The 25,838-nt window shown below is 38.1% G+C and overlaps 1 protein-coding gene across 1 annotated transcript in view; it reads left to right on the top strand.

The window, feature by feature from the left end:
• The window catches only part of TTC6 (tetratricopeptide repeat domain 6), a 211,106-nt gene that overhangs the window by 74,521 nt on the left and 110,747 nt on the right, over positions 1 to 25,838 (top strand). The window contains exons 5-6 of the mRNA XM_055132084.1: positions 6,233 to 6,427; positions 23,899 to 24,001. Coding sequence (XP_054988059.1) covers positions 6,233 to 6,427; positions 23,899 to 24,001 — 298 coding nt within the window. The remainder of the gene's footprint in view (positions 1 to 6,232; positions 6,428 to 23,898; positions 24,002 to 25,838) is intronic.

Here is a 25,838-nt window from a genome sequence, read left to right as displayed (position 1 = left end):
TGCACATCTCAGTTGTGGCGTTCACTCACACACTTACTTACAGAGTGATAGAGATTGCAAACATTGTTGTGACACCTGGTGTGGCAAAAATTGTGTTCAGCCTGTAGAGCAGTGTCAGGCACTAAACATGTATACAATCTTATGTCCATAGGGTAGTATCTATACAACTGAACTTTGTCAGGGTTTCGGTGCAGTTTTTAAACTGAAAATTGAGTGTTTAGAAATTCCTATGCGAGAGCTTAGTAAATGAAATCTTCTTACAGAAGGAGTTGATAGCAAATAGGTTAGTTAAGCTGTGCTTCACAATTCTTTCTTTCTTGGGTTTGACCAGTGCTTCATTTTACGATACAGTGGTTAGAATGAAAATAATTCTTGATGGGACCAGCGAGATAATTGATTTGGTAGTTTCAGTGATCTTATTTTCTCTATTATCATTTTATATTTCAGTTCCCTTCTGTTTTTTTTCAGGGGTGCAACTACAATTTTGAATAATATTGTTCACATGCAATTTATAATTTATCTTTTGCCATTTATGTAGCGCTGAAATAGATTTTCTGCTTATTTCACCACTAGGTTTTTTATGGGTTGGTTTATTCTAGATTCTTTGTCATTTAACTCTTTATGGAGGCCTAAAGAAGCTTTAATTATTAGCTTTTGTTGTTGCTTAGGGCACTGAAAGGTGTGCTGGACATAGAAGACAACCTTTTTATGGCCAGCCTAAACTTTGTAAATGGATATTACTCACGATTTAGTAGCTGAGGATAGGCTCATGGGAAAAGAATTCCAAAGTTTATGAAAGAGTCAAACTGGCATTTAAGTGACCCTGTACATGCCATTGCTTATCTGCATTGCTTTAAACTCATTTAGTTAGCAAGATTATGTATTAAAACAAATAGTGACAGCAGACAACAAGTATTTTACTTTCAATAAATAGTTACTGTCAGATTATCAATGAAGCAGAAACTTCTTGATTTTTTTTCCTAAGAAACCTTGCATTTAGTGCATTAAGCAAAGTAGTGTGGCCACACACAGAGTCAAAGTCTTTTCTTTTTTATGTCTTAGTGTTTCAAAGAATGACAAATAGTCCTGTTTAAGGAGAGTGTGCTATAAAAACACACAGTCTTCCTTGAGCATGCCAAAAATATTTGTAGATCTTTTTTTGATATATTTAGGACTGTGGTAATTCACTGAAACTGAAATCATAAATTCCAATTAAAGAGAAATGATATGCGAAGGGTTGATGCAAGACTGTTATTAAAAATATGTAATAGAGGGAACTTTGGAAAAAGACTTATTCATAGTTTTTTTCATTCATTTTTTTCCTCAACCCCCTCCTTCTGTTTTTTTTTTTATAATACAAATTTTTTCACCAGACACTAGCCCCCCCAAATACTTTTCTTGGGAATTAATCTATTGACTTGATGACTCAAGTCAATCCAGAGAGAGTACTTGTGGATCCATGCTTTTAGAGTACAATGGAAACATAGGAATTCAGATTGGTTGTGATTTGTCTTTAAGGAAAACAACAGCAAAAATACCATTTGTAAGGTAATCTCAAGTACATTCCACCAGCCAGGACCTGTCCCAGAAAGAAAGGTGAGAGAGGTGAGTTTGACAAAATGTTCAACTCTCTTTTCTCTAGTTATCTTTTAGGAGCTTTGAATGCCTGACACGCCTGCTTCCAGACCTATTTCACTCCCTCAATTAGGGGCTCTTTGTCCTAGTTATGTCCAAATGTTTTACACTTTCCTCCCTGCCTCTTGAAGATGTATAATTTTCATATCCGAGATGTACCTTGGAACACATTCTGTTTTGGAAACAACACAAGCCACTCTATTAATTTATAATGTTCTTATTGTACTTGGTTATAGATTAGGCACCATGTAGTAAAAAGTAATAATAGCAGCAATAAACATAAATGTTTATTAAGATTTCCACTGACCATAAGCTGTTACTATTGTCAACCACCACCACCATCATCATTATTATTGTTGTTATATTGGATTTTGGATCACAAACTGGTGCTGAGGACTAGTTCTATCTTTCTGCTCAGGGGTTATTCCTGGTTGTGGAGGTTTGGGGTGAGGGAGACACAGGATGACCATGCAGTGCTGAGAATCAAAACCTACTTGTAGAAACATGCTTTTCCTGTATTCATCCCATTGAGCTATCTCTCTAGCCATGTTATCAGCTCTTAAATGACAAGCGATAAGCACTTATATTCTGATTTTACCCAAGACCTGCTGAGACACTACTAATACATTTTGCAAATGTTAGAACAGACTTTTGTAACCTGAGTTTAGACAATTCCAAAGTCTGTATTTATACTCTGATACTCCTTGAGACAATTTTAGTCTTTAAGCCATTAGAGAAAGTGTCAGAATGGGTCACACAAGTATTGGGTAATAGATTTCGCAAATAGATGTTAAAAAAAAGAGTAAATTTTGTGAAGTTTTTTTCCCTTGGAATATTATTTGAAAGCTACATGGACAAAATAATAGCATTTTATCTATAACTGAAGTAGCAGATAGGTTTTACTGGTCCTGTGACTTGTCCTGCAGCTCTATAATAATAACATCTGCCACTGGAGAGATAACTCTTCAAAATGCCCTTCCTTCCTTCCTTCCTTCCTTCCTTCCTTCCTTCCTTCCTTCCTTCCTTCCTTCCTTCCTTCCTTCCTTCCTTCCTTTCCTTCCTTCCTTCCTTCCTTCCTTCCTTCTTCCTTCCTCCCTCCCTCCCTCCCTCCCTCCCTCCCTCCCTCCCTCCCTCCCTCCTTTCTTTTCTTTCTTTCTTTCTTTCTTTCTTTCTTTCTTTCTTTCTTTCTTTCTTTCTTTCTTTCTTTCTTTCTTTCTTTCTTTCTTTCTTTCTTCCTTCCTCCTTCCTTCCTCCTTCCTTCCTTCCTTCCTTCCTTCCTTCCTTCCTTCCTTCCTTCTTTCTTTCTTTCTTTCTTTCTTTCTTTCTTTCTTTCTTTCTTTCTTTCTTTCTTTCTTTCTTTCTTTCTTTCTTTTTCTCTCCCTCCCTCCATCCCCTCCCTCCCTCCCTCCTTTCTTTCTTTCTTTCTTTCTTTCTTTCTTTCTTTCTTTCTTTCTTTTCTTTCTTTCTTTCTTTCTTTCTTTCTTTCTTTCTTTCTTTCTTCCTTCCTCCTTCCTTCCTCCTTCCTTCTTCCTTCCTTCCTTCCTTCTTCTTCCTTCCTTCCTTCTTCTTTCCTTCTTTTCTTTCTTTCTTTCTTTCTTTCTTTCTTTCTTTTCTTTCTTTCTTTCTTTCTTTCTTTCTTTCTTTCTTTCTTTCTTTCTTTCTTCTCTCTCCCTCCCTCCATCCCCCTCCCTCCCTCCCTCCTTTCTTTCTTTCTTTCTTTCTTTCTTTCTTTCTTTCTTTCTTTCTTTCTTTCTTTCTTTCTTTCTTTCTTTCTTTCTTTCTTTCTTTCTTCCTTCCTTCCTTCCTTCCTTCCTTCCTTCCTTCCTTCCTTCCTTCCTTCCTCTTAACTCTCCACCCCTCTCTGCTCGGGGTCTTACTCTTGGATCTGTACTCAGGAATCACTCCAGGAGACCATATGTGATGTTGGGATCAAGCCTAAGTTCACTGAGTGCAGTGCAAGCACTTTACCTGCTGTACTATATCTCTGCCCTGTAGTTTCCTTTATCTCTTTTTTTTTTTTTGCTTATTGGGTCACACCTGGCAATGCACAGGGGTTACTCCTGGCTTTGCACTCAGGAATTACCCCCTGGTCATGCTCAGGGGACCATATGGGACGCTGGGACTTGAACCCGGGTCGGCCACGTGCAAGGCAAACGCCCTACCCGCTGTGCTATCACTCCAGCCCCAGTTCCTTTATCTCTTAAAGCAACTGTATCTAGGGTGCACTAATATTATTTCCAGCTTTTTGAAATATGAAGTGTAGAAATATTTACTTTCTTCTGATGGATTTTAAATAGGATTAGGACATAGGTGATCTGACTCTTTTTGGGGGGAGGGGAGAGGTGCTACATTGAGTAGTATTCTGGACTTACTCCTGGCTTTGTGTTCAGGGGTCACTCCTTGTAGTGCTCCTGGGCCCACATGAAGTTCTGGGAGTTGAACTGCATGCAGGGCAAGCATACTATCTCTCTGGCCCCACCGACTGTATTTTTGACTTCCATATGGAAGTAAGGCCATATAGTTATTAAGATCTTGGAACTTAAGAGAGAAATAGAAGCAGTATGCAACAAGAGAAATGTTGTCGTGTATAGGAGTATTTCAAGATTAATGTGGCATCATTGTGTGCTAAGTGTTGAAAAGAGGAGTTTAAAGATACAGTACTCAACCCATGGGAAGCTCCTTGAAGGCTGAGGTGATGAGGACTTTGATGAGTGAATGTCAGCAGTTGAAGGGAGAAGGAGCATACCCAAGAAAACACATGCAGGGTACGTGCTTTCCTTTTCATTCAGTGAGCAGGAGAAGGAGAGAGAAAACGATGCCAATGTTTATGTGCCTTGAAGATGAAGAGTCTAGGTAGATGTCAGAGATGGGAAGAGACAGGGAAACACTCAGCAGAGAGGAAATAGTCAAAACTTTGAAGTCTATTTTCCCACTGTATACAAGGAAATTGGAAAGGATGCTTAGCTTAGAATATGGAGCAGGAAAATCCAATGACTAGGTCAAGTCATGATGAAATTGAGACGTAGGTCATCAGTTGTACTTCCGCTGGCTTAAAATAACTATTAGAGTAGTTCTCCCAAGGAGGCATCAATACTGTCAGCTCTGGTCATAGAAAACACACAAGTCTAAAGCTCACTTGTCATTTGATTCATTAAGTATATAGTTTTAATAAAGATGCAGGGATTTAGAAGTACTGTATAAGGGAGACATACTAGACGGGAGTCATTAACAGGAATTAATAAGAAGGAAAGTAGGCTTATAATCTGCAGTAATTTGTTTAGATCACATTAGCCTCTCACCATTTTGCCACCTATTCAAAAGATAGTGCTCCAAAGTAAGGATAAGAATGACTCCTGTATAGCCAATTCTGTTGGTCACAGAGGATAGATAGATCTCTATGCTATTTTCTCTGTGTGGAAAGGGAGGTTAGTGGGAAGGTAAGATAACACAGTGACTTGTAGATACCTAAGGTTCAGTTGCAGCTAGTAAAGGACAGTGTGTTGTAATATTCCAGTTCGACAGGTATGCTAGTTTTTAAATAGAAAGTAGCAAAGGAGTAGTGCATAATGGCTGGGGATAGTCTTACCACCTGAGACACAAAATCCTAAATATCTTCTTAGGAGAGAAGAGATTTATGGTGGGATGATAATGAGTATATGTTTTTAGATATTTCTATTCGCAGTTATCTGTGAGACATGGAGGTTGAGATCTCTAGAAGGCAGTTGGATATGTGACTTTGAAGCTTTTGTCAGTGGTCTGAGATTGTGACATTAAACTTGTCATATACCATTATTCACTGTATCACTGTCATCCCGTTGTTCTGTGATTTACTGGAGCGGGCACCAGTAACATCTTTATTATACTCAGCCCTGAGATTTTAGCAACTTCTCCTTACTCATCTTTTGCAATGATTGGAGGTTTTGTCAGAGTCAGGGGAATGAGACCTATTGTTACTGTTTTTGGCATATTGAATACGCCATGGGTAGCTTGCCAGGCTCTGCCATGCGGGCGGGATATTCTCGGTACCTTGCCAGGCTCTCCGATAGGTATGTCTATCTTTTGTATACCATTATTATAGATTTAAATTGATCTCCAACACTTAGATATCCATTTTAGTAAATTTTCTTTTTTACTTCCTTTTTTTGTGGGACAGGGGTCAGGGGCACAACTGGTAGTGCTCAGAGGTTACTTTTAGCAATGATCAGACAACCATGCAATGACTTGGATCAAATCTGGGCCTACTGCAAGCAAAGCATGCTCTCTGCCCTTTAAGTGATCTTTCTGGCTCCTTTAGACATCTTTTCAAATCTTTTGTTGTTATTGTTTTTCTTTTGGGGTAACATCCAGTAATGCCCAGGGGTTAATGCTCAGGGGTTACTTCTGGATCTGCACTCAGGAATTAAGGAATTGGTGGTGCCAGGGGGACCATAATGGACGCCAGAGATTGAATTGGGGTTGACTGTGTGCAAGGCAAATGCCCTACCTGCTGTACTATTGTTACTGACCAGACATCTTTATTAGGTTCGTCAGTGTAAATGAATTGAGACCCACTGACCACAAGAAGATAAAGAAGCCTATTTCCTTTTCTGTATTGCAGAATTACAAAAGAACGCACATTTCCTACCCTTCATGTGCTGTGCAAGACTTTCCCAGCCCATCAGCTGCCACTTCACTTGAGCTTGGCTTCTCGAGTATATCACACACCCAGCAGGAAAGGTCACGAAACTCTGGTTGGACAACTTGGAGCCTCTCTTTTTGGAAGTTGCATTGGAGATGAAGATAAAGATGATAGGTAAGAGTTCTTCTGCTAATTTTGTTTTAAAGCAATTTAAATTTAAAGTCTGCCTTTTAAAACAACTTTAACTTCACCTTGTTTAAAACATTCAAGTTTAATTAAAACCCCCATGTTTTCTAAAGTTATTAACAGTTGGGTTTTAGTCATGCGATATTTTGATACCAATCGCACCACAGGTGTGAACTTCCCTCCACGAGTGTTCCCAGGTAGGTCCCTCCTGCCCCTCCCCCGGCCCCTCCTACATTGACAGGTATGTTTCAAAGTTCTGTGGTTGTTGTTTAGATCTTGTATTTTCAGTGGTGTTGAGTCTGTTGCTTTGTATTTATAACTATACCACTCTCTCACATCATCAGTATAACTGAGACCCCTGACCCCTGCTCCCCATTACTTCCCTTTCTCTTCTTCCTTCTTCCCCTTATTTCTTTCCTTCCTTGTCCTTCTCCTCCCTATACTCTACGGTCAAGACTGATCTAGGCATCCCCCCCTTTACTACATTACATTTCCTCATCCAGTTATCCTACATAACACTGATAAGTGAGATCATCCTGTGTTTGTCCTTCATCTGGCTTACGTCACTCAATGTATCTTCCAGTTCTAACCAGTTGCAGCAAATTTCATGATTTCATCTTTCCTTGCAAGTTGTATGATATTTCATTATTTATACATACCACATCTTCATAATCCATTCCTTTGTCTTTGAGCACCTAGGTTGATGTCATATCTTGGCTATTGTTTGAAGTGCGTGAAATGGATAATGGTATGCATATTTCCTTTTGAATGAATATTTTTCTGTCCAGATTGTAGAAGCCCAACCATGAACTTGCTGGGTCATATGACAGGACAATTGTAAGTTCACTGAGAACTCTCCATGCTGTTTTTCCAGAGGGACTGATTCAGCTAACATTTCTGCCAGCAGTGGATGGGAGTTCCTCTGCCTTTTGAATTTTGATTTTGAAGTCTTGATTCCATTCTTGGATATTTGGGAGAGAATAATAGTTTTTTTCTTTTTCACTCCTTCCAAAAATATATATAATATAGAATATTGTCTTCATTTCCTTCTTTTATGAACATGAACTGATCATGAAATAATTTTAGCATGTGTCTAATTTTTCCTGTGAAGGATTCTATAAGCATCTTGCTTGTTTTTTGTAACAACTTTATGAAGTACAGATGTGGAAACTGAGGCACAAATAACTCAAGCAACTCTGTCAGTCCTACATAACCAATAATATCATAGATTTGGTGGGTAGAAGCCAATTTTAGATATTATTGTCAGTGGGTATAATTGGGGTCCAGGGTTCATGTACAAAATTAAAAAAATTATTTCATTTTGACACTGTGAAATTGCAAAGTTATTTGTGATTGGGTTTCCAAAATGTTTAAACAATGTTTCAACATCAGTCTCTCCACCAGTGTACACTTCCCTCCACCAACGCCTCCTCCCCCATTTGCCTCCCACCCACCAGTCTGCCTCCAGGAAAGATGCTTTTTTTTAAAAAAATATGTTTTTACACTGTGATTTACAGTCCTGTTACTGATAGGTTTTATTTCTTAAAAAAATTTTTTTAACTAAAGAGTCCTGATTTACAAAGTTACTGATAGTTGAGTTTTAAGCATACAACGATTCAACACCAATCCCTCCACTAGTGTCAACTTCCCTCTACCAGTGATCCTAGGTTCCCTTCCCATCTCAACCCTCACCCACCCCTGCCTGTCAACTTGGCAGGCATATTACAAAGTTTAAGTGGTTGCTGCTTAGGTCTAATGTTTCCAGTTCTGTTGAATCTGTGTTTTGGATATATGGCTATAACCTTCACTCATATCACTGGTATATCTGAAGCTCTGATGCCTGTTCACTCATGACTTCTCTTTTTCCTCTCTTGCTTTCTTTCCTTCTCTATCCATCTCTTCTCTCTTATGTCAACGGTGATCTAAGCATTCCCCCTTTACTACATTTTCTCCTCTGGTATTCTAGATTTCACAGATAAGTGAGATCATCCTGTTTGTCTTTCTTATGGCTTACTCCACTCAACAGGATATCTCACAGTTCCAACCACGTTGTAGCAAATTACATGATTTCCTCGTCTCTTTTAGCTGTATAGTATTCCATTCATGCATAAGACTCTACCACCTTTCAGCACTACTTCCTCCTAGTTGAATATTTCCCTCCACCATAGATATTACCTCTTCCCTGTTACCTCCTAACTCCCCACCCCCTGAAATGGCATATTTCTTACTGAAGATCAGTCCCATTGTTCTTTGTTTATATTGACTGTGGTATTTGTCAATCTGAGTGAAGTTATTCAGAGAGAGAGAGAAACAGAGAGAGAGAGACAGAGACAGAGACAGACAGAGAAACAGACACAGACACAGAGAGAGACAGAGAGAGGCAGAGAGAGAGACAGAGACTGAGGCCCAGAATGATCATATAAAAAATTTCTATTTCTGAGTTTTCTTCCATTTCTTAAGGTTTCTTCCATTCTCCCCTCCCACCCTTTCACCCCAACCCCACAACCCCCTTGTTACCTATTCCTTTGGAATCTTGAGTTTTCTTTTATGAAAGTTTATAATTGAAAATAATTTACAGATTTTCACCTATAGGAAAGGAGAGACAAAGTAAGGATTCTAATAGTAATTTAACAGTAACTGTATGAGCTTCAGGGTTCTGTTCCCAGCACCACAAATATAACACTACTACCAATAAAAGCCAAAAACAACCCTCTTCCCAAATGCCCCAACAATAATTAAAAATAGAAAATTCAACTATAAGGAAGTAAATCATAATTTCTGTTATACTCAGGAAGAAACTTAGGCTCCAAGATATTAGGTTACCTACCCAAATACTTATTTCTGGATAGTATAGAAGTCTATATTTGTTTGACACTTTTCCTCATTTTTTATCATTATTACCCCCTCTTAATGTAATAAATTCTATATGCATTATCTGGCTTCAAACATAAAAATGGACATTATCTTTATTATTATTGCCTCCTTCCAATCAGTATTTACTTTCTTAGGAGTGATATCACCTGCTCATTAAGAATGCATATTCTAAGGTCTTTCTTGCCTTTCAGAAGAGCTGGTAGGAATACTGTAAAGTCATCTGCTATATGTTCTAAGAATATTAAAAAATAGTAACTTACAATAAGACAGTGCTACAGTGTGTGCTACAATTAAATAATTATGCTTTAATTGCATATATGTGTGTATATATACAGGCACACACATATACATGTATATATACACATATATTTATGAACACATAATAAAAGAATATTAATTTAAATTTAACTTAGTATTTATATTGCTTTTGGGCCACACTAAGCTATGAACTCTGCTACATTTAGCGATTGCTCTTGGTGGGCTCAGAGGAGCATATGGGATCCTGGTAATTGAACTGGCTCTGCTGCATGTAAGACAAAGCCCTTCCTGCTGTACTATCTCTCCCACGGCTCATTACTAAAATTTGAGCAGAGTTATACTACCACAAAGTTATCAACAACTTGCTTTTCAAAAAATAGCATATTCTGAACCTATTTACTTGCAGTAAAAATCATATAATTTACTGCCCTTTTATCTTGGTGTAGAATCACCTTGTGTCTGTTTGTTTTTAATAATCAGTGTGATTCAGTTTGAATCCCTAAAAGAAGGTCATACTCATGTTTGTTTTCTATATTGGAAAATGAGTTTTCAAAGATTTATTTTTATAATAACTTTATATGTCTTTTAGTGTTAATTTATCAAGTCAATGCTTAATTGTTGAAATAATTATGAAGAATGAAAACAGTTCTTCAAAAATACTCCTGTAACTCTGTTCCATAAAACAGTCTTTGGAATGTTTTTAAAAAGCTTAAAGCTAAGAGTGAAAAATAGGTTAAACCAAATCTGCTAGTGGTGAAGTGCTATTTCCAAACCATTTACATTATCACTTGGTAAGCCACGTAGCATTTGGGGCCTTACAGCTTTTATTGTTCATGTGAAGTGTTAAAATCACTAATTTATTTCCAGTTTAATTTTTTTCTTTATGCAGAGCTCACTTCCTTTCCTCAGAGAGTCAATAACTGTTCTATTTGATAATGATAATTCTTGGTAATTTGTTCCTAAGTTTCAAATAAGGAGCTAATTTAAGTGCTAAATATTTAGTTCAGTGGCATCCTTTTCTTGAGGATTATGTTGCTAAATATAGCTTAACCTTTTCAAAATATATCTGTCTGCTGAGCCTCTGAATTTGGAGATATGTATGACTTTTTTTTTGCACTAATAAGTCTTCCAAGGAAAGATAATTGTAAACATGAAATACTTTGTCAGTTGGTGTTTCTTTCTTTTTCCCCTCTGTGCAATGAATAGTTAAACTACAAAGCATTCTAATGCTTGTGGTCATGTAGTTTTAATGCTTTTCCAATTCTGTAGATAGTAATTGTTATTTGTGTCAAATACCAAGAATATTTTAGAGGATTAGCTTGGAATCATGCTTAAATTTATTTAAAATATTGATGTACTATTCATAAACAGCAAAATTAAAGTCAGCTTAGTTTATCAAAGAACAAATTTGATGTTTTGTTCAAATACTCCATTATGATACTTTTACATTTAAAATATGTATATTATAAAAGGAAGCTTATAAACATATTATTAGAAGTCTTAGTATAGAGTTTCAGATGTGGTTATTTAAAATAGGAGGAATCAGGCTTTTTCCACTTTGGAGAAGCTAGTGTTCTCTGTTGAACATGTATTCCTCTCTTTCTCTTTCTCCATGTCTTTCTAGATGAATTCCTTTAAATAAAAACTACCTTATATCATGAAAAGAAATGAATAAAATAAGGAAAATAATTATATTTAATGTTAACATTTTTCCTCCATCCCTCTCAGAGAGCCTGGCAAGCTACCAAGAGTATCCCGCTTGCATGGCAGAGCCTGGCAAGCAACCTGTGACGTATTCGAGTTGAAATTGGTTAGATAACAAAGCTCCAATAATTATAGGTATAATATAATTAATTTTTAGGGGACAATTATTATATCTCATCACTGGACTGTTAAATCCTTGTCTAAGAATTTACTAAAGCTGTTGGTTGCTAGTTGGGCCTTCTTTGTTACTGCTTTAAGGTTATTGGATTAAGTTGGCTTCTATGTCACTCTCGCTAATCAAATTTGGTGTGCTTCTATTGGAATTGCAGTATTGATGAATTAGGAGGTGTGACATGGCTGTGTATGTGGCTGTTCGATCCAGAAACTTCAGGAACTGAGATCTGGGCCAATGTGTTGATATGGAAGTAGCTACAGGAACTGAGTGTGACTGCTGAGACTTCTAGAAGTAATGGGTTGTGAGAGGTGGGGAGGAGGCTGCCCTTCCCTACTCCAGAAGACACTAGAAACCTCAGCCTGGGCACTGGGAACTGAAATTATTTGTAGGTTGGTTTCTCTGCAGAGAATATTCATGCAGTGCTGGAGTTGAGCTCTCGGCTCGATTGCAGCAGTGTGGCGTGGGTATGGCTGCCCAGTCTTCAACAGGGCAGGTACTCCGCCTGCCCCACTCCTGAGTGTACCCCAGTTTTCAGCTGTGGGGACTGATATGTCCATGAATTTTAGCTGCTTGGCTTGCATCTTGCCATCTCTAGCAGTGCACACAGCTGATCACTCACCGACCCTTTGGCCTTGACTCGTGGTTCTCTTCATGGCCCCTTGGCTTCTCAGTCTCCTTATTTCTTGACTTCAAAGCACTGAAGTGCCCAGGCTTATCTTTGGATCTTTTATCTTTCACACTTTACCTATACTCTCCAGGTGATCTTTCCCAGGGGCAGGGCTCCAAATATCACCAATATCATTTGTTAAGGTAATTGCATAAAGATGTTAATTTTTCAGTTTTTATCATTACTGAAAGCAGTATACATATCCACCCATGGAAAACTGATGGGATTTGTTGGAGTGAGGTAGAGTTCTACATGAAAGAAAGGACTAGAACTAATCTGCAAAAAGGTAGAACTAAACATGTAAATTGGTGTTTATGGACACATGAATTTTGGGGTGGAGGAATATTAAAGCGTTAGCTATGGTTCTTAATTCTTTGTAGTTTATATCCTAAATTCACAAAAAGTGAAACTCTTCTATTTTATTTTTTATTTATGTGGCATTTCCCCCTTTTTAATTAATGTATCCTATATAGATTGTTAACACTTAAATATGTAATCTAAACAGGAATTAATTTCTTAAAATCAATTAATAATAATTCTATATTTACATATTACCGGGCTGAAGTGAGCACAGCAGCCAAGGCATTTGCCTTGCACACGGCTGACCCGGGTTTGATTGCTTTGTCCCTCTTGGAGAATCCGGTAAGCTACTGAGAGTATCTCACCTGAATGGCAGAGCCTGGCAAGCTACCTGTGGCGCATTCGATATGCCAAAAACAGGAACAACAAGTCTCACAATGGAGACGTTACTGGTGCCCACTCAGGCAAATCGATGAACAATGGGACAACAGTTCTATGACAGTGCTACAGTCCAGCGCTCTATTTACATATTAGATAAAATGATATTATTCCATGTTCTTTTTCTCCTTTTGTTCCTTCGATATTTTCTGTAATCTGTCATATTTTTCAGTATTTGGCTTTATTTTGCTAATGTTCATCTCTCAAACCTCCATTCCCTATTAATGCTTTATTTTGATACATTAAATGCAAAAATTTCATTCTAATTATTATTTTACTATCACTATAAAATTTTTCTTAGATATTTTAGTCTTAAGAAACATCTTTTGGGCCGGAGCGATAGCACACCGGGTTGGGTGATTGCCTTGCACGTGGCCAACCCGGGTTTGATCCCCGGCATCCCTTATGGTCCCCCAAGCACTGCCAGGAGCAATTCATGAGTGCAAAGCCAGGAGTAACCCCTGAGCATTGCTGGGTGTGACCCAAAAAGCAAAAAAAAAAAAAAAAAAAAAAAGGAAAAAAAGAAACATCTTTTGTCTTATGTGAGCTTTTGTTCTTTTTATGAATACAATAAATTTTTCCTTAGTATCAAATTAATTCTTTCTAAAATGTTTTTTATTTCTATAATAAATTATTTTCAGAATAATGCTATTCATATAATTTTTTTTGCTTTAAGTTTTAGTCCACACCTGACTGCGGGCTGGAGCAATAGCACAGCGGTAATGCATGCAGCTGACCTTGCATGCAGCCGACCCAGGTTCGGTTCCTCCGCCCTTCTCGGAGAGCCCAGCAAGCTACCGAGAATATCTTACCCACATGGCAGAGCCTGGCAAGCTGCCTGTGGCATATTTGGTATGCCAAATACGGTAACAACAAGGTTCACGATGGAGACGTTACTGGTGCCCGCTCGAGCAAATAGATGAGTAATGGGATGACAGTGACAGTGACAGTGACCTGACTGCACTCATGGCTTACTCCTGGCTCTGCACTCCTTGTTCAGGATGTGTGATCTTCTTTTGGATGTGTGCTAGTATCTGTGGTGTGAGGTGGTATCTCATGGTTGTTTTAATCTGCATCTCCCTGATGATTAGTGATGTAGAGCACTTTTTCATGTGCCTTTTGGCCATTCGTATCTCTTCCTTGATAAAGTTTCTGTTCATTTATTCGCCCCATTTTCTGATGGAGTTGAATGTTTTCTTCTTGTAGAGTTCAACCAGTGCTCTATCACTCCTTGCAGTGCTCAGGGGACCTTATGTGGTGCTGGACATCGAACCCAGGTGGGCCACAAACAAGCCAAGTGCCTTACCCCCTGTACTATCTCTCCAGCCCTATACTTATCCTCTTTAGGAGTATTGCTGTATTTTCTACACTTTTCAGATTCTCTTGATAGAACTCATATTAGATTTTTCTATGTTTCTATCTTTGAATAATGATAGATCATTTATACCAGAAGTTAATATTGGAGAGATTTAACTGAAAATTCTTGACTGCTCATCTTGGATGGATTAAAACGCTGCTTTTAGATCTTAAGTGGAGAATCGGGGTGCAGGTTTATATTACTAGTTCAGTTATTTAGAATCCTTGAAAGATGTGAGAGGTGGAAGAGAAAAAGACTAAAAATTTTGCCACATACTTTTTCCGCTGTGATTGTTAGAGGCTAATATTTTACTAATGTTTTTATATGGTAAAGATTATCTAGGCTTTTCCCTCCTCCCTGTGAAGACACATGAATTAAATTTTGTTGATATAAGACTGACATTTTATAAAACTGACATTAAAGTTGTTGCCTTAACAGTTTACAATCTCCTGTGGGTTTTATTTATTTACCTATTTGTTTTATTTTAGTTTATTTAAGTTCTTGTTTTGTGGTCATTCTTGGAGGTGCTCAGGACTTACTTTTGATTTTATGCTCAGGAATCATTCCTTTGGATGTTTGATTTACCTTACATCGTACCAGCAATCAAACCAGGTTGGACTGTGTGCAAGGCAAATACCTTAGCCCCTACATGTACCTTAGCAAATCTCTCCAGCCCTGGAAGGATAGGTATATGAGTATTTTTATTTGCTATCTACTATTTATGATTTGCAAATCATTTGTATTTAACATGCTTTTATTCCAAATATTTTATTTAAACTCTCCAAATGGAATAGTGCCATTTGAATAAGAAAATAGGAAATTACTCAATAGATGCTGAACATCTTGGAAACTGGCCTCACATGCTGGGGGAAAGGCAGCTCAGATAGAGAAGGGAACACCAAGTAGAGGATGTTGGGAGGACCCAATTAGGTTGGAAGATGCGAACTGAAAGTAGACTATAGACTGAACATGAAGGCCACTCAATACCTCTATTGCAAACTACAACACCCAAAAGGAGGGAGAACAAAAGGGAATGCCCTGCCACAGAGGCAAGGTGGGGTGGTAGGGGATGGGATGGGGGTGGTGAGACGGATACTGGGATCATTGGTGGAGGTGAATGGGCACTGGTGGAGGGATGAGTAAACGATCACTGTATGAGTGAAATTCAAACACAAAAGTTCATGTTTGTAACTGTACATCACTTTGATTCTCTTCTCTAGAAAAAAATTAACATATTCTCTAATAAAAAAATCTAACAAATGCACTAAAGTTAATTTATTACGCAGTATAGTTACTCTATGTAGTAAACAAAATCATTCCATTTTCCAAATGTGGAAAATGAAGTTCAGAGATTAAGTGAACAGTTCACATTTATAAAGCTGATAAAAGTTTGTTCTTATTCTAAATATCAGTTTCATTATATCCCACTCATTGTGGACTTGTAAAAGACCTTCTCATACTTAATTCTGAATATATGCATGTATATGAATATTTGAATGAAGCCATGTGTTTTTTTAATAATCATGTATATGAAGGATTATATTGAAGTATATATAATGAAGTATATATATGAATATACCTATGTATGTGACTCTATGAATGAATGAGTTTCAAAGTTCACAAAAGAGTGAGATATATGAAATATTGATTTTTATTGTATATAGTACATAGATTTATAGTCTATAGTCTATAGACCACACCTAACTGGGCTCAGAGCTTACTCCTGGGTCTGTACTCAGGGATCACTCCTGGCAAGGATTTGGGGATCATTGTGGTACCAGGTATCGAACCTGGGTCCACAAGGCAAATGCCTTACCAGCTGTATTATCTCTCTCGTCCTACATTATGAATATTTGTTCTTACTTTCAGAACCAGTTCTGATATACTCTAGGAGGACTCTGAGATGCTCTAGTCGAATAATCTGAGATAATAAAAAACTTTATTTTAAATTTACCTTCATTGTTTAGTTTCATCCCTTGCAACCCAACTTTACAAACAAAATTTCTCTTTATCTGGGTGTGTCTCTATCTTATATTGCTTATTCTCTTTTGGGAAGTGAAAATTTAGTTCCTAAAAGACAACTCACCTCTGTGGAGGGCTAAGGCTGTGATGACTCTTGATAGGTTTCCCTGATTTGTTGTTAATGGCTTAATTATCAGACCCTTACCGAACGCTGCCTTATTTTGTACTCTCTCATCATTGGTTGTCTTCTAATAGAATGTGCCATTGTTCCATGTCGGGCTTTATCTGGTGCCACTTGCAGTGTAGACCTGGTAGACCTGGAGACCTGTGGGCTAACACAGTGCATTTGAATAACCATATTCTGTCTTCAGCTCTGTATTTCCTTCCAATCTGGATATATGTGTCTGACTCTTCCTCACTGTCTTTTCGCTGTTTGTCTGTCTTTGTTCAGTGGGTCTTCAGTTCAGCTTTAGTTCTGGATCTGCCCTCCACCTCTTATTTAATCTTGCTCCTTGTTGCATAATCCTGGCAATGACTCAAAATATTAAACCAAAGATTTAACCCATGGATATATGAGAGAGGGATAAATACATGTTTTGAGAGGGAAAAAAAGACTCAATCCCTATTTTGAGGTCTAGCTGGTGATACATATCAGAGAAACACAATCATTAGAACCTCCAGTTTTCCATAGTGGGTACCACCAGGTGTAACCTAAAGACTAAACCCCCAAATAAACAAAAGGGAGCAAAACCCAAAGACAAAACAAAAGAATCTAACCTAACACTCTGATTATGGAAGAGGGAGTTAAATTCTGTTCAATTAATTACAGTTGACAACAGATTTAGCACTGGAATCAAAGTAACCTCAACTTCCCCCTTCTCTTTCTCTCTTTCTCCCTCCCTCCCTCCCTCCCTCCCTTCCTCCCCCTTCCTTCCTTCCTTCCTTCCTTCCTTCCTTCCTTCCTTCCTTCCTTCCTTCCTTCCTTCCTTCCTTCCTTCCTTCCTTCCTTCCTTCCTTCCTTCCTTCCTTCCTTCCCTCCTTCCCTCTCTTCTTCTTTCTCTTTCTTTCTTTCTTTCTTTCTTTCTTTCTTTCTTTCTTTCTTTCTTTCTTTCTTTCTTTCTTTCTTTCTTTCTTTCTTTCTTTCTTTCTTTCTTTCTTTCTTTCTTTCTTTCTTTCTCTTTCTCAGGAGTAAACTTGAACATACCTTATTTAAAAATTTTTTATTTACTTTTTAATTGAATCACCATGATATAGACCATTATAAAGCTGATTATGATTGGGTTTCAGTGTTCCACTACTCATCCTTCCACCAATGCATATTTCCCAGCAGCAATGTCGCCAGTTCCCTCCCCCCACCCCACTTCCCATCCTCAGCCTGCATCTATGGCAGGCACTTCTCTTGTCTTCTCTCTCTCTCAATCTCTCTCTCTCTCTCTCTCTCTCTCTCTCTCTTCTTAAGGGCATTATGGTTTCCAATACAGATACTGAAACGTTTTTTCGTATATCCTTTTACCTACTTTCAATACTCAGTTCTTGTCTGAAGTGATTATTTCCAACTATTACTGTCATAGGCTGGAGCAATAGCACAGCGGGTAGGGCGTTTGCCTTGCACGAGGCCGATCCGGGTTTGATTCCTCCATCCCTCTTAGAGAGTCTGGCAAGCTACCAAGAATATCCTGCCAGCATGGCAGAGCCTGGCAAGCTACCTGTGGCGTATTAGATATGCCAAAAACAGTAACAACAAGTCTCACAATGGACATGTTACTGGTGCCCACTCGAGCAAATCGATGAACAATGGGATGACAGTACTACAGTGCTATTACTGTCATACTGTACCCTTCTCTATCTTAACTACCCTTCCTCACCCACACACTACCCTCTGCCACCCACACAAGTGTGTGGGTCTTTCTAGCCCCAAAATTATTTCTATATAATCCATTTTCTACAAATAACCCCTTTGTCTAAATAAATGTTTTCTAAAAGTATGGATCTATAGAAAGTAATTTCAATATTTGTATCAGTGTTCAATAAGATACTATTAGTATGTTCTAAAGTGTGGAAATACCCAAAAAAAAATTGCTTAGAAATTTGTTGGCTTTTATAACAGACTGTATGTGAAAGTTGAAATTTTTGCTAAAGCAAAGCAATGTCATTCCACCAGATGTCACTGTTTGCATGTAACAGTGAATTTAACAATTATTAAAAATAAAGGATTTTGTTTCTCTAATTATATTTTGTTTAAAAATGGAGAGAGTTATACCTGTATCATTTTATTATGACTGTATTTTCTGAATTTTTAAAAAATATTTTAAGATGTCATTATGTCTGTTATGGATATCAAAGATTTTAAAGACAATCAATTGCAGTTTAGCATTTCAGGAATATTAACATCTCTAAGAACTCTTTTCTATATCTAAGAGTTGCTTTCTAAACAATACTATTTTGAAGTTACATTTTTTTCTAAGCTGTGTATTGCAACCCAGCAAATAGGTTTTAAAATCACTTTAGCGGCTTGCTAGAAGCACTTAAAAAAAATCTTCAGTCTATTATTAGTTTGGTGCAGCTTTTGTATGTGGGCACTCTGAAAATAACAACATTCTTGAGTTACATCAATGTGACTGCAACCTCAATCCTGTGAAACCTTTCTCAGATTTTATATCCCAGTGAACAACATAGATTTGCTAAGGAAGTCGTAGCGAAGATATGAAGAGGCAGCTTTGCTGTTTGGGTCACACTAAGGAGGAGAGAGGATTGTTGGAAGGAGAAACTTGGGAGATCATGCTTCCTGGGGTGGAGCTCATGGTCAGCTTACATGTAACTCAGAGAAGTGCAAGTATTTTAAAGGGCGTTGCCAGCTACGAGCAAATGTTTTCTAACTTCTGTGATAGCAACTTACTCTAAGATACATTTTATATCCCTGACATCATTGGACCACAGTGGGATTGACTAGAAAGAAGGTTGAACCCATGCAGAGATGGGCTTGTTTCCTTTTCAATCCCCTCAAGGAGAATATTAATTTTAATGACAACATGCAACATGTGAAGTATGTACTGTGTGTAGGTGGTTCACATGTTATTTCCAAGCATCAGACCTTGAAAGATATCCTATTGTTATTATTATTGTTATTCTAGGAAGATGAAACAGACATAGAAAGGGAAAGTAAACCATTCAATTTAACACACCACAGGGGCATATTGGGGTTAAAGTCTAATGTTTTATTTTGTTTGGGAGTTACACCTGGAGGTGGCTAGGGGATACTCCTGAATTTGTGGCTGGGGCTTCTTTCTTGCAGTGTTTGGGGGACTGTGAGGTACTAAGATTTGAACCCAGGTCTCCTTCATGCAAAGAATGCACTCAGCCCTTTGTGGCTGGCTCTAAAATCTGAGATTTACCTTCATTCCCAAGGCTAGCTTTTTTCACTGTATTAACACATCAGACTTTCCTAGGAGATAAAGGCCACCTGGTGCGTTTTGATAAATGTATCAATTTTTAGGCTTTATCTCAAACCTCAAATTGAATCTCCTGAGGAGAGATCTGGAAAGCTGTTGGTCTGTTAAGCGTTCTGTAGGTTTGGATGTTAAGGGAACTTGGCCGTACGTAGGTAGTTTTCAGTCTCAGTAAATTCCTGTCCAACCCAGCACAGCCTCAGAGGAGGCTTAAGCCATCTCCATCTGCAAACCTAAATCAAAGGTTTAAACAGTTTCTTATCTAAGATTATTTTGGGGAAGAATAAGATAATGATGATTGTTCTTTCTCTAGAAGAACTAGCTGGTTTTTAAATTTTGAATTCTGCTCTTAATTTCTTTTGGGCCTTTAAGGAGAAACTAAAGATGAGATTTTTTAGTCATAATTACTATGGTAGCCGTAATACTGGATTAATAAAATCTGTATCTACATCTATATCTGTGTCTTGTCATTCAGCACTGTAGCACTGTTGTCCCATTGTTCATCGATTTGCTCGAGCGGGCACCAGTAACATCTCCATTGTGAGACTTGTTACTGTTCTTGGCATATCGAATATGCCACGAGTAGCTTGCCAGGCTCTGCCGTGGGGGTGGGATACTCTCAGTAGCTTGCCAGGCTCTCCGAGAGGGATGGAGGAATCAAACCCGGGTTGGCCACATGCAAGGCAAATGCCCTACCCGCTGTGCGATGATTTGAATGTATTTCTGATACACATTTGGCCTTCATTTGGTATTTCTGGCTAGTATCTCCTTATCAGCTTTGGGAAATCCTAAGAATGGGGCTTGTGTGGCCTGAAGAGATAGTATATAGTGTGTAAAGTACTTGCTTTGCTAACCAGGGCTCCATACCCAGCATGCCCGATGGTCTCCTAGCACCAGCACAGCCAGGAGTGATTCCTGGATGCAGAGCCAGGTAAAGGCCTGAGTGCTGTTGGGTGTGGCCAACACAAAGGAATAAGAAAAAATAAATGGAACTCATTCCCAGCAAAGTCAATCATGTGACTTGGAGGATTGGCACTTCGGGGTTGCAGCTTCCTAGATCTCTGCAAAGCAGAAGGATCTTGAGTTCAAGTTCAGCAATGGTTAAAGATAGCACAGAAGCTCTATTTTCATTAAACCTCACTCAAGTATGAGCCACAGCAAGTACATGATGGAGTCTTGTTAATGAATTGTAAGGAATGAAGCTTACAGAAATCCCCTAAAGAAGGGACTTCGAGAAATGTGGGCTGTTGAACCTGTATGTGTGGTGAGAGAGGGAGGATGAATGCTGCTTTGAGAGGTCACAGATGCTCTGCTCCTTTCCCCCCATTCTGCCCTGTATAGGCTTTCATCTGTCTAGCACTCTGTTTAATTCTTTATAATAGCCAAGTGCATTAATGTGTTTGATACACATTTTGCCTTCATTTGGCTGGCATCTTCTTATCAGCATTGGGAATTCCTAAGAATGGGGCTTGTGTGGTCTGATGAGAGAGTATATAGCGTCGGAAGTACTTGCCTTGCTAACCAGGGTTCCATAATCAAGTGTGTTAATCAAGAGTGTTAATGTATTTTCTGAACTTTGTTAACTAATCTAGCAAGTTAACCAAGCCAGAGGAAGAGGTTGTGGGCACCTCTAGTTTATAACCAGTTCATTAGAGGTACAGGTACTACCTGGGCATGTGGTTGGCATCCGAAGTGGAGGATATTGTTGGGAGACTATGTTCTGAACTTATGGAATCTGATGCTATTTCAGGGTAGAGAATATCAAGTTTGAGCTGAATTTTCAAACTGCAGGGTCTGAGAATTGATTGTTCAGGGTGGGAAAGCTGCCATGGATATGCCCAGTGAGAAAACATGATCAGTGGTGTTTTCTAATGGGGAGGATTGGTCTTCTCTCTGAAAATAATGAAGGAAGCAGGAAAAACCTGGGGGAAAACACATTCAGAATAAATAAGTGATTCATCTGCTAAGGTCTTTTACTCATGTCTACCAGAACGATGCACTTCAGTGTTCAGCTCATGCCGAATCACTTCCAACCAAAAAAAAAAAAAAAAAAAAAAAAGAGAACTAATTATTTAGTGTGTCTTTGGAATGTGAAAAAAAAGGGTAAATAATTCTATTATCTTGTTTCTGACCTAGGGTCAGATAATAAAAATGTGGCAGGTAAAAAAAATAGTTTCTTTTTTTACCCTTCTGGTTTGGAGGCCACATTGAGAAGTACTGGAGATTACTCTTAGTAGAACAGGGGGTCCATGAGGTAGCAGGGATCAAATATCAGGTACCTGGCAAGGCAAAGTAAGGGCCTTACCTAAAGGTAGCTTCTTAAGTAAATCTCTCTCTTCTTTGGTGGTAGAAAAAATACTTTACTGATCTTTTGATGTGTTCTTATAGCTCCTGGATGTAGCACATTTTTTTTGTTTGTGTTATGGTTTTCCTGAATATATGAATAAGAATTCATTGCATACAGCTGAAACATGTAACTGTCAAAATTAAAAATGAATGCAGTGAGAAGTCAATGCTTATGAAATCAATAGAAATAATAGGAACATGGACTATAGATATGGAGGGACTCCACGGAGGCTCACTCAACATGCTTAACTGTGGACATCACCAACCCAGCCTCCTACCTTAGCTGATACTCAGGGATTGGATAGCCTCTACTGTCAGTGAAACACTGCTACAGCAAAAGTCAACATTGTGGGGCTGGAGTGATAGCACAGCGGGTAGGGCGTTTGCCTTGCACGCGGCCAACCCGGGTTCGAATCCCAGCATCCCATATGGTCCCCTGAGCACCGCCAGGGGTAATTCCTGAGTGCAGAGCCAGGAGTAACCCCTGTGCATCGCCAGGTGTGACCCAAAAAGCAAAAAAAAAAAAAAAAAAAAAAAAAAAAGTCAACATTGACTCATGTTTTCCGCTTGCCAAAAGAAATATCAGAATCCTCTGGTTTGCAAATGGTATATGAATGTGTTTTGTTAATGGATCCTAAGATACCTGCCAGAGAGTTTTGTTTCTACATTCTCAGCGGCTCAGAGAAGCACAGTAAGAGGATAGGATGGATATGAGCAATCATCTACTATATTTATCGTGCTGAGTGTTGAACTTTGTCTTCTCTTTAATTTTGGATATTTGACTAGTTTAGAGGTAATCTTTATGCCAGGGATTCTCCTTTGACAAAATCCTATAATTTTGGGTCAGAAAGATAGTACAGGAGATAAGGCACTTGATTCAGCTCTGGTTCAATCTCTGACTCTGCATGTAGTTCCCTGAACACCTGAAGGGGTATAATACAGAGTTGTGTGCCCCCAATGTTATACCCCACCCCAATCCTATAGTTTCTTGGCAGCTGTAGGTTGGCCTGTGTTCTTTTGCAGTGGGAAGGCATGTCTTTAAGGAGTAATCTTGGAGATTTGGGTGTCCCATCAGTCAGGGATTAATTGTGCCTTAACCGCTGTTCTCCTACTTTCTGACCCAGGGCCTGGTTTATATTAAGAGCTGGTATGATGAGATCTGAAGTTTCCGTAGTATTAATAGTAAAATCAGTTAGGTTTTAGTTTATACAATTTTCATATTTGGTGACTCATAAAATAACTACCTACACATATTATGGTATACCAAAGGTTTAGAGGAAACACTGTGTTTAAATTTTTTCATGGGCAATTGATACAGTTTGTATAGACCCATTTAAAGCTCATTTGATAGCTTTTATGAAATAAAAACTATGCACTAAATTTGCAGCTCTCAGGAGTCTTTAAATAGCAGTCTTTAAGCATGACTAATACATTTTTGTCTTTAAAATTTTATTTACTTTATTTCTTTAATTAAGGATTTTGTTGAGGATTTTTGAACCTTCTATACATATTCTTATGGGCATGCACTTTGTAGCCTAGAAGGAAGACCCAATGCTCAAACAGTTTTCTGTTATTCTGCAAGATCTAAAGGAATAAGATAATATGAGAGGAGTGTTCTAGCTCTATGCTTTTCCTCACATTGAGAAATGAAATAGTTCTTTGAGAGTATGTTAAGGGTAGCAGGTTAGTAATCAGAAGTAAAGAACTATTTCCCTTTGTGATTTTTCAGTATAGTAAAAACAAAACCAAGATAAAAGTCACTATTAAAATGTATTCAGAATTCATTAATGCATTTTTAAATTATTTTCCATTTTGGACACGAGTCCTACACATATCACTATTGTGTATTTTCAGATACAAAATGAGAACAAGTATCTTTTGCCTCATATAAATGAATTAAAAAATAAATTTGTATCTGTTATCACATTGTAGATTACTGCGTGGAATTCCTAATATGGTTAATGAAGAAGAAAATGCTGCTATCTTCACAATGCCACCAGCTCATAAACCACAACTACAACTTTTGGGAAAAGAAGTAAGAATTTCCTTTAATATTTTTTTCTCAAACAGTATGGTTTCAGGATTTCTTTATACTCTTAAAAGTTATTGAGAATCCCAATAATTATTTGTGTGTTATGGGCTGGAGTGATAGCACAGTGGTAGGGCGTTCGCCTTTCACTTGGCCGACCCCATTTCGATTCCTCCATCTCTGGCAAGCTACCGAGAGTATCGAGCCTGCATGGCAGAGCCTGGCATGCTACCCGTGGCGTACTTGATATGCCCAAAACCAGTAACAATAAGTCTCACAGTGAGAGACGTTACTGGTGCCCACTCGAACAAATCGATGAGCAATGGGACAGTGACAGTGACAATGATTTATATTGACATTTGAAAATGTTGGATATTAAAAAGGAAAAAAATTGAAATAACAGTAATGGAGTTCTATGTGTTAACATCAGTAATGTACTTTTATAAAATTACATATTTAAAACAATATTTTAGTGTACGTTAAGATTATTCTAATTTTGAAAGTGACTTCAATATACCCCTTAATAGATGACAACTGGAATAATCTTAGATCAGCTTTGATTCAATTTTATGGTAGATTATTTTGGCCGAAATATATAAGGAAAATTCTAGATTTACAAAGATACAAAGCTGGAGGAGAAAGATAATTCTAATAACCTTTTGCTATATTTTTAAGTGTTATTTGAAAACAGGCTACAACTTAGCAAATGGTAGTTTAAAGTTAGTTATAAAACTTCGTTTCTGGAGAAAAGTGAAGCAGAAATATTTTTCCTTGTTTTTACTGCTAAATACAACTAAAACACCTAAATCATAAGAAATCTTTGGGAGATGGATGGCACATGTTAACTATGAACTCTAGGACCAAGAAATAGCATGACAGTGAGATATTTCTTTATGTTTCCTTCCTTACTTCAGATATGCTAGACTAGAACTCAAAATTACAACACAGCCTAAAAAGATGCGCATCGCGCGAGCGCACACACACACACACACACACACACACCATCCTCTCAGAAGCCTGCTTTCCCTAGCCAATGAACCAGTCAAGTGGTGACCTTGCAAGGCAGAAAAATATTGGAAATTAACTGCTTTATCACAGCCAACATCTCAGAAAAAACTGTGATCCCTACCCCACTCCCACCAGCAAAGACTTGGAAAATTACACTTTCACTCTTGTCAGAATGTAATGGAGCACTCTAGCATCCTTATATGGTTGTATCAAAGAAGCTGGGACTTCTGTATCAACAATATGGCAATGGCATTTCTACTCTGCCTTATATTCTTATCTGTCTATTCCTCCCAGACCCACCTTGTTGTGTTTGTATCAAAGAAGGTCCAGTGCTGGTGTCAGCTAATAGAAGGTTTAAATAAACTTTAGGGATTTCCAGAGAATTTCCAAATCTCCAGAGAAAGAATGTCAATAATACCAAAAACTAGAAAAATGCCAATCAGAACTTAAAGGTCATGAGTTGACAAGAACACTCAGAGTTATCTGGCAATTTACAGCTCCTTTCTTAAAAAGTGCTTCCATAACTTTTTAAGTGCGGCATCACCCTCCTCAACTTCAAACTTTACTACAAAGCGGTAATAATTAAAACAGCATGGTACTGGAACAAAAGCAGAGCTGCCGATCAATGGAACAGGGTGGAATATCCTTACATGCAACCCAAATATATGATCATCTGATCTTTGATAAGGGAGCAAGAAATGTGAAGTGGAGCAAGGAAAGCCTCTTCAACAAATGGTGCTGGCAGGGCTGGAGTGATAGCACAGTGGGTAGGGTGTTTGCCTTGCACGCAGCCAACCCAGGTTCGAATGCCAGCATCCCATATGGTCTCCTGAGC

Source organism: Sorex araneus, chromosome 3 (assembly GCF_027595985.1).
Source record: "Sorex araneus isolate mSorAra2 chromosome 3, mSorAra2.pri, whole genome shotgun sequence".
In the NCBI taxonomy this organism is placed as follows: Eukaryota; Metazoa; Chordata; class Mammalia; order Eulipotyphla; family Soricidae; genus Sorex; species Sorex araneus.
This window is presented reverse-complemented; position numbering and strand designations above follow the sequence as displayed.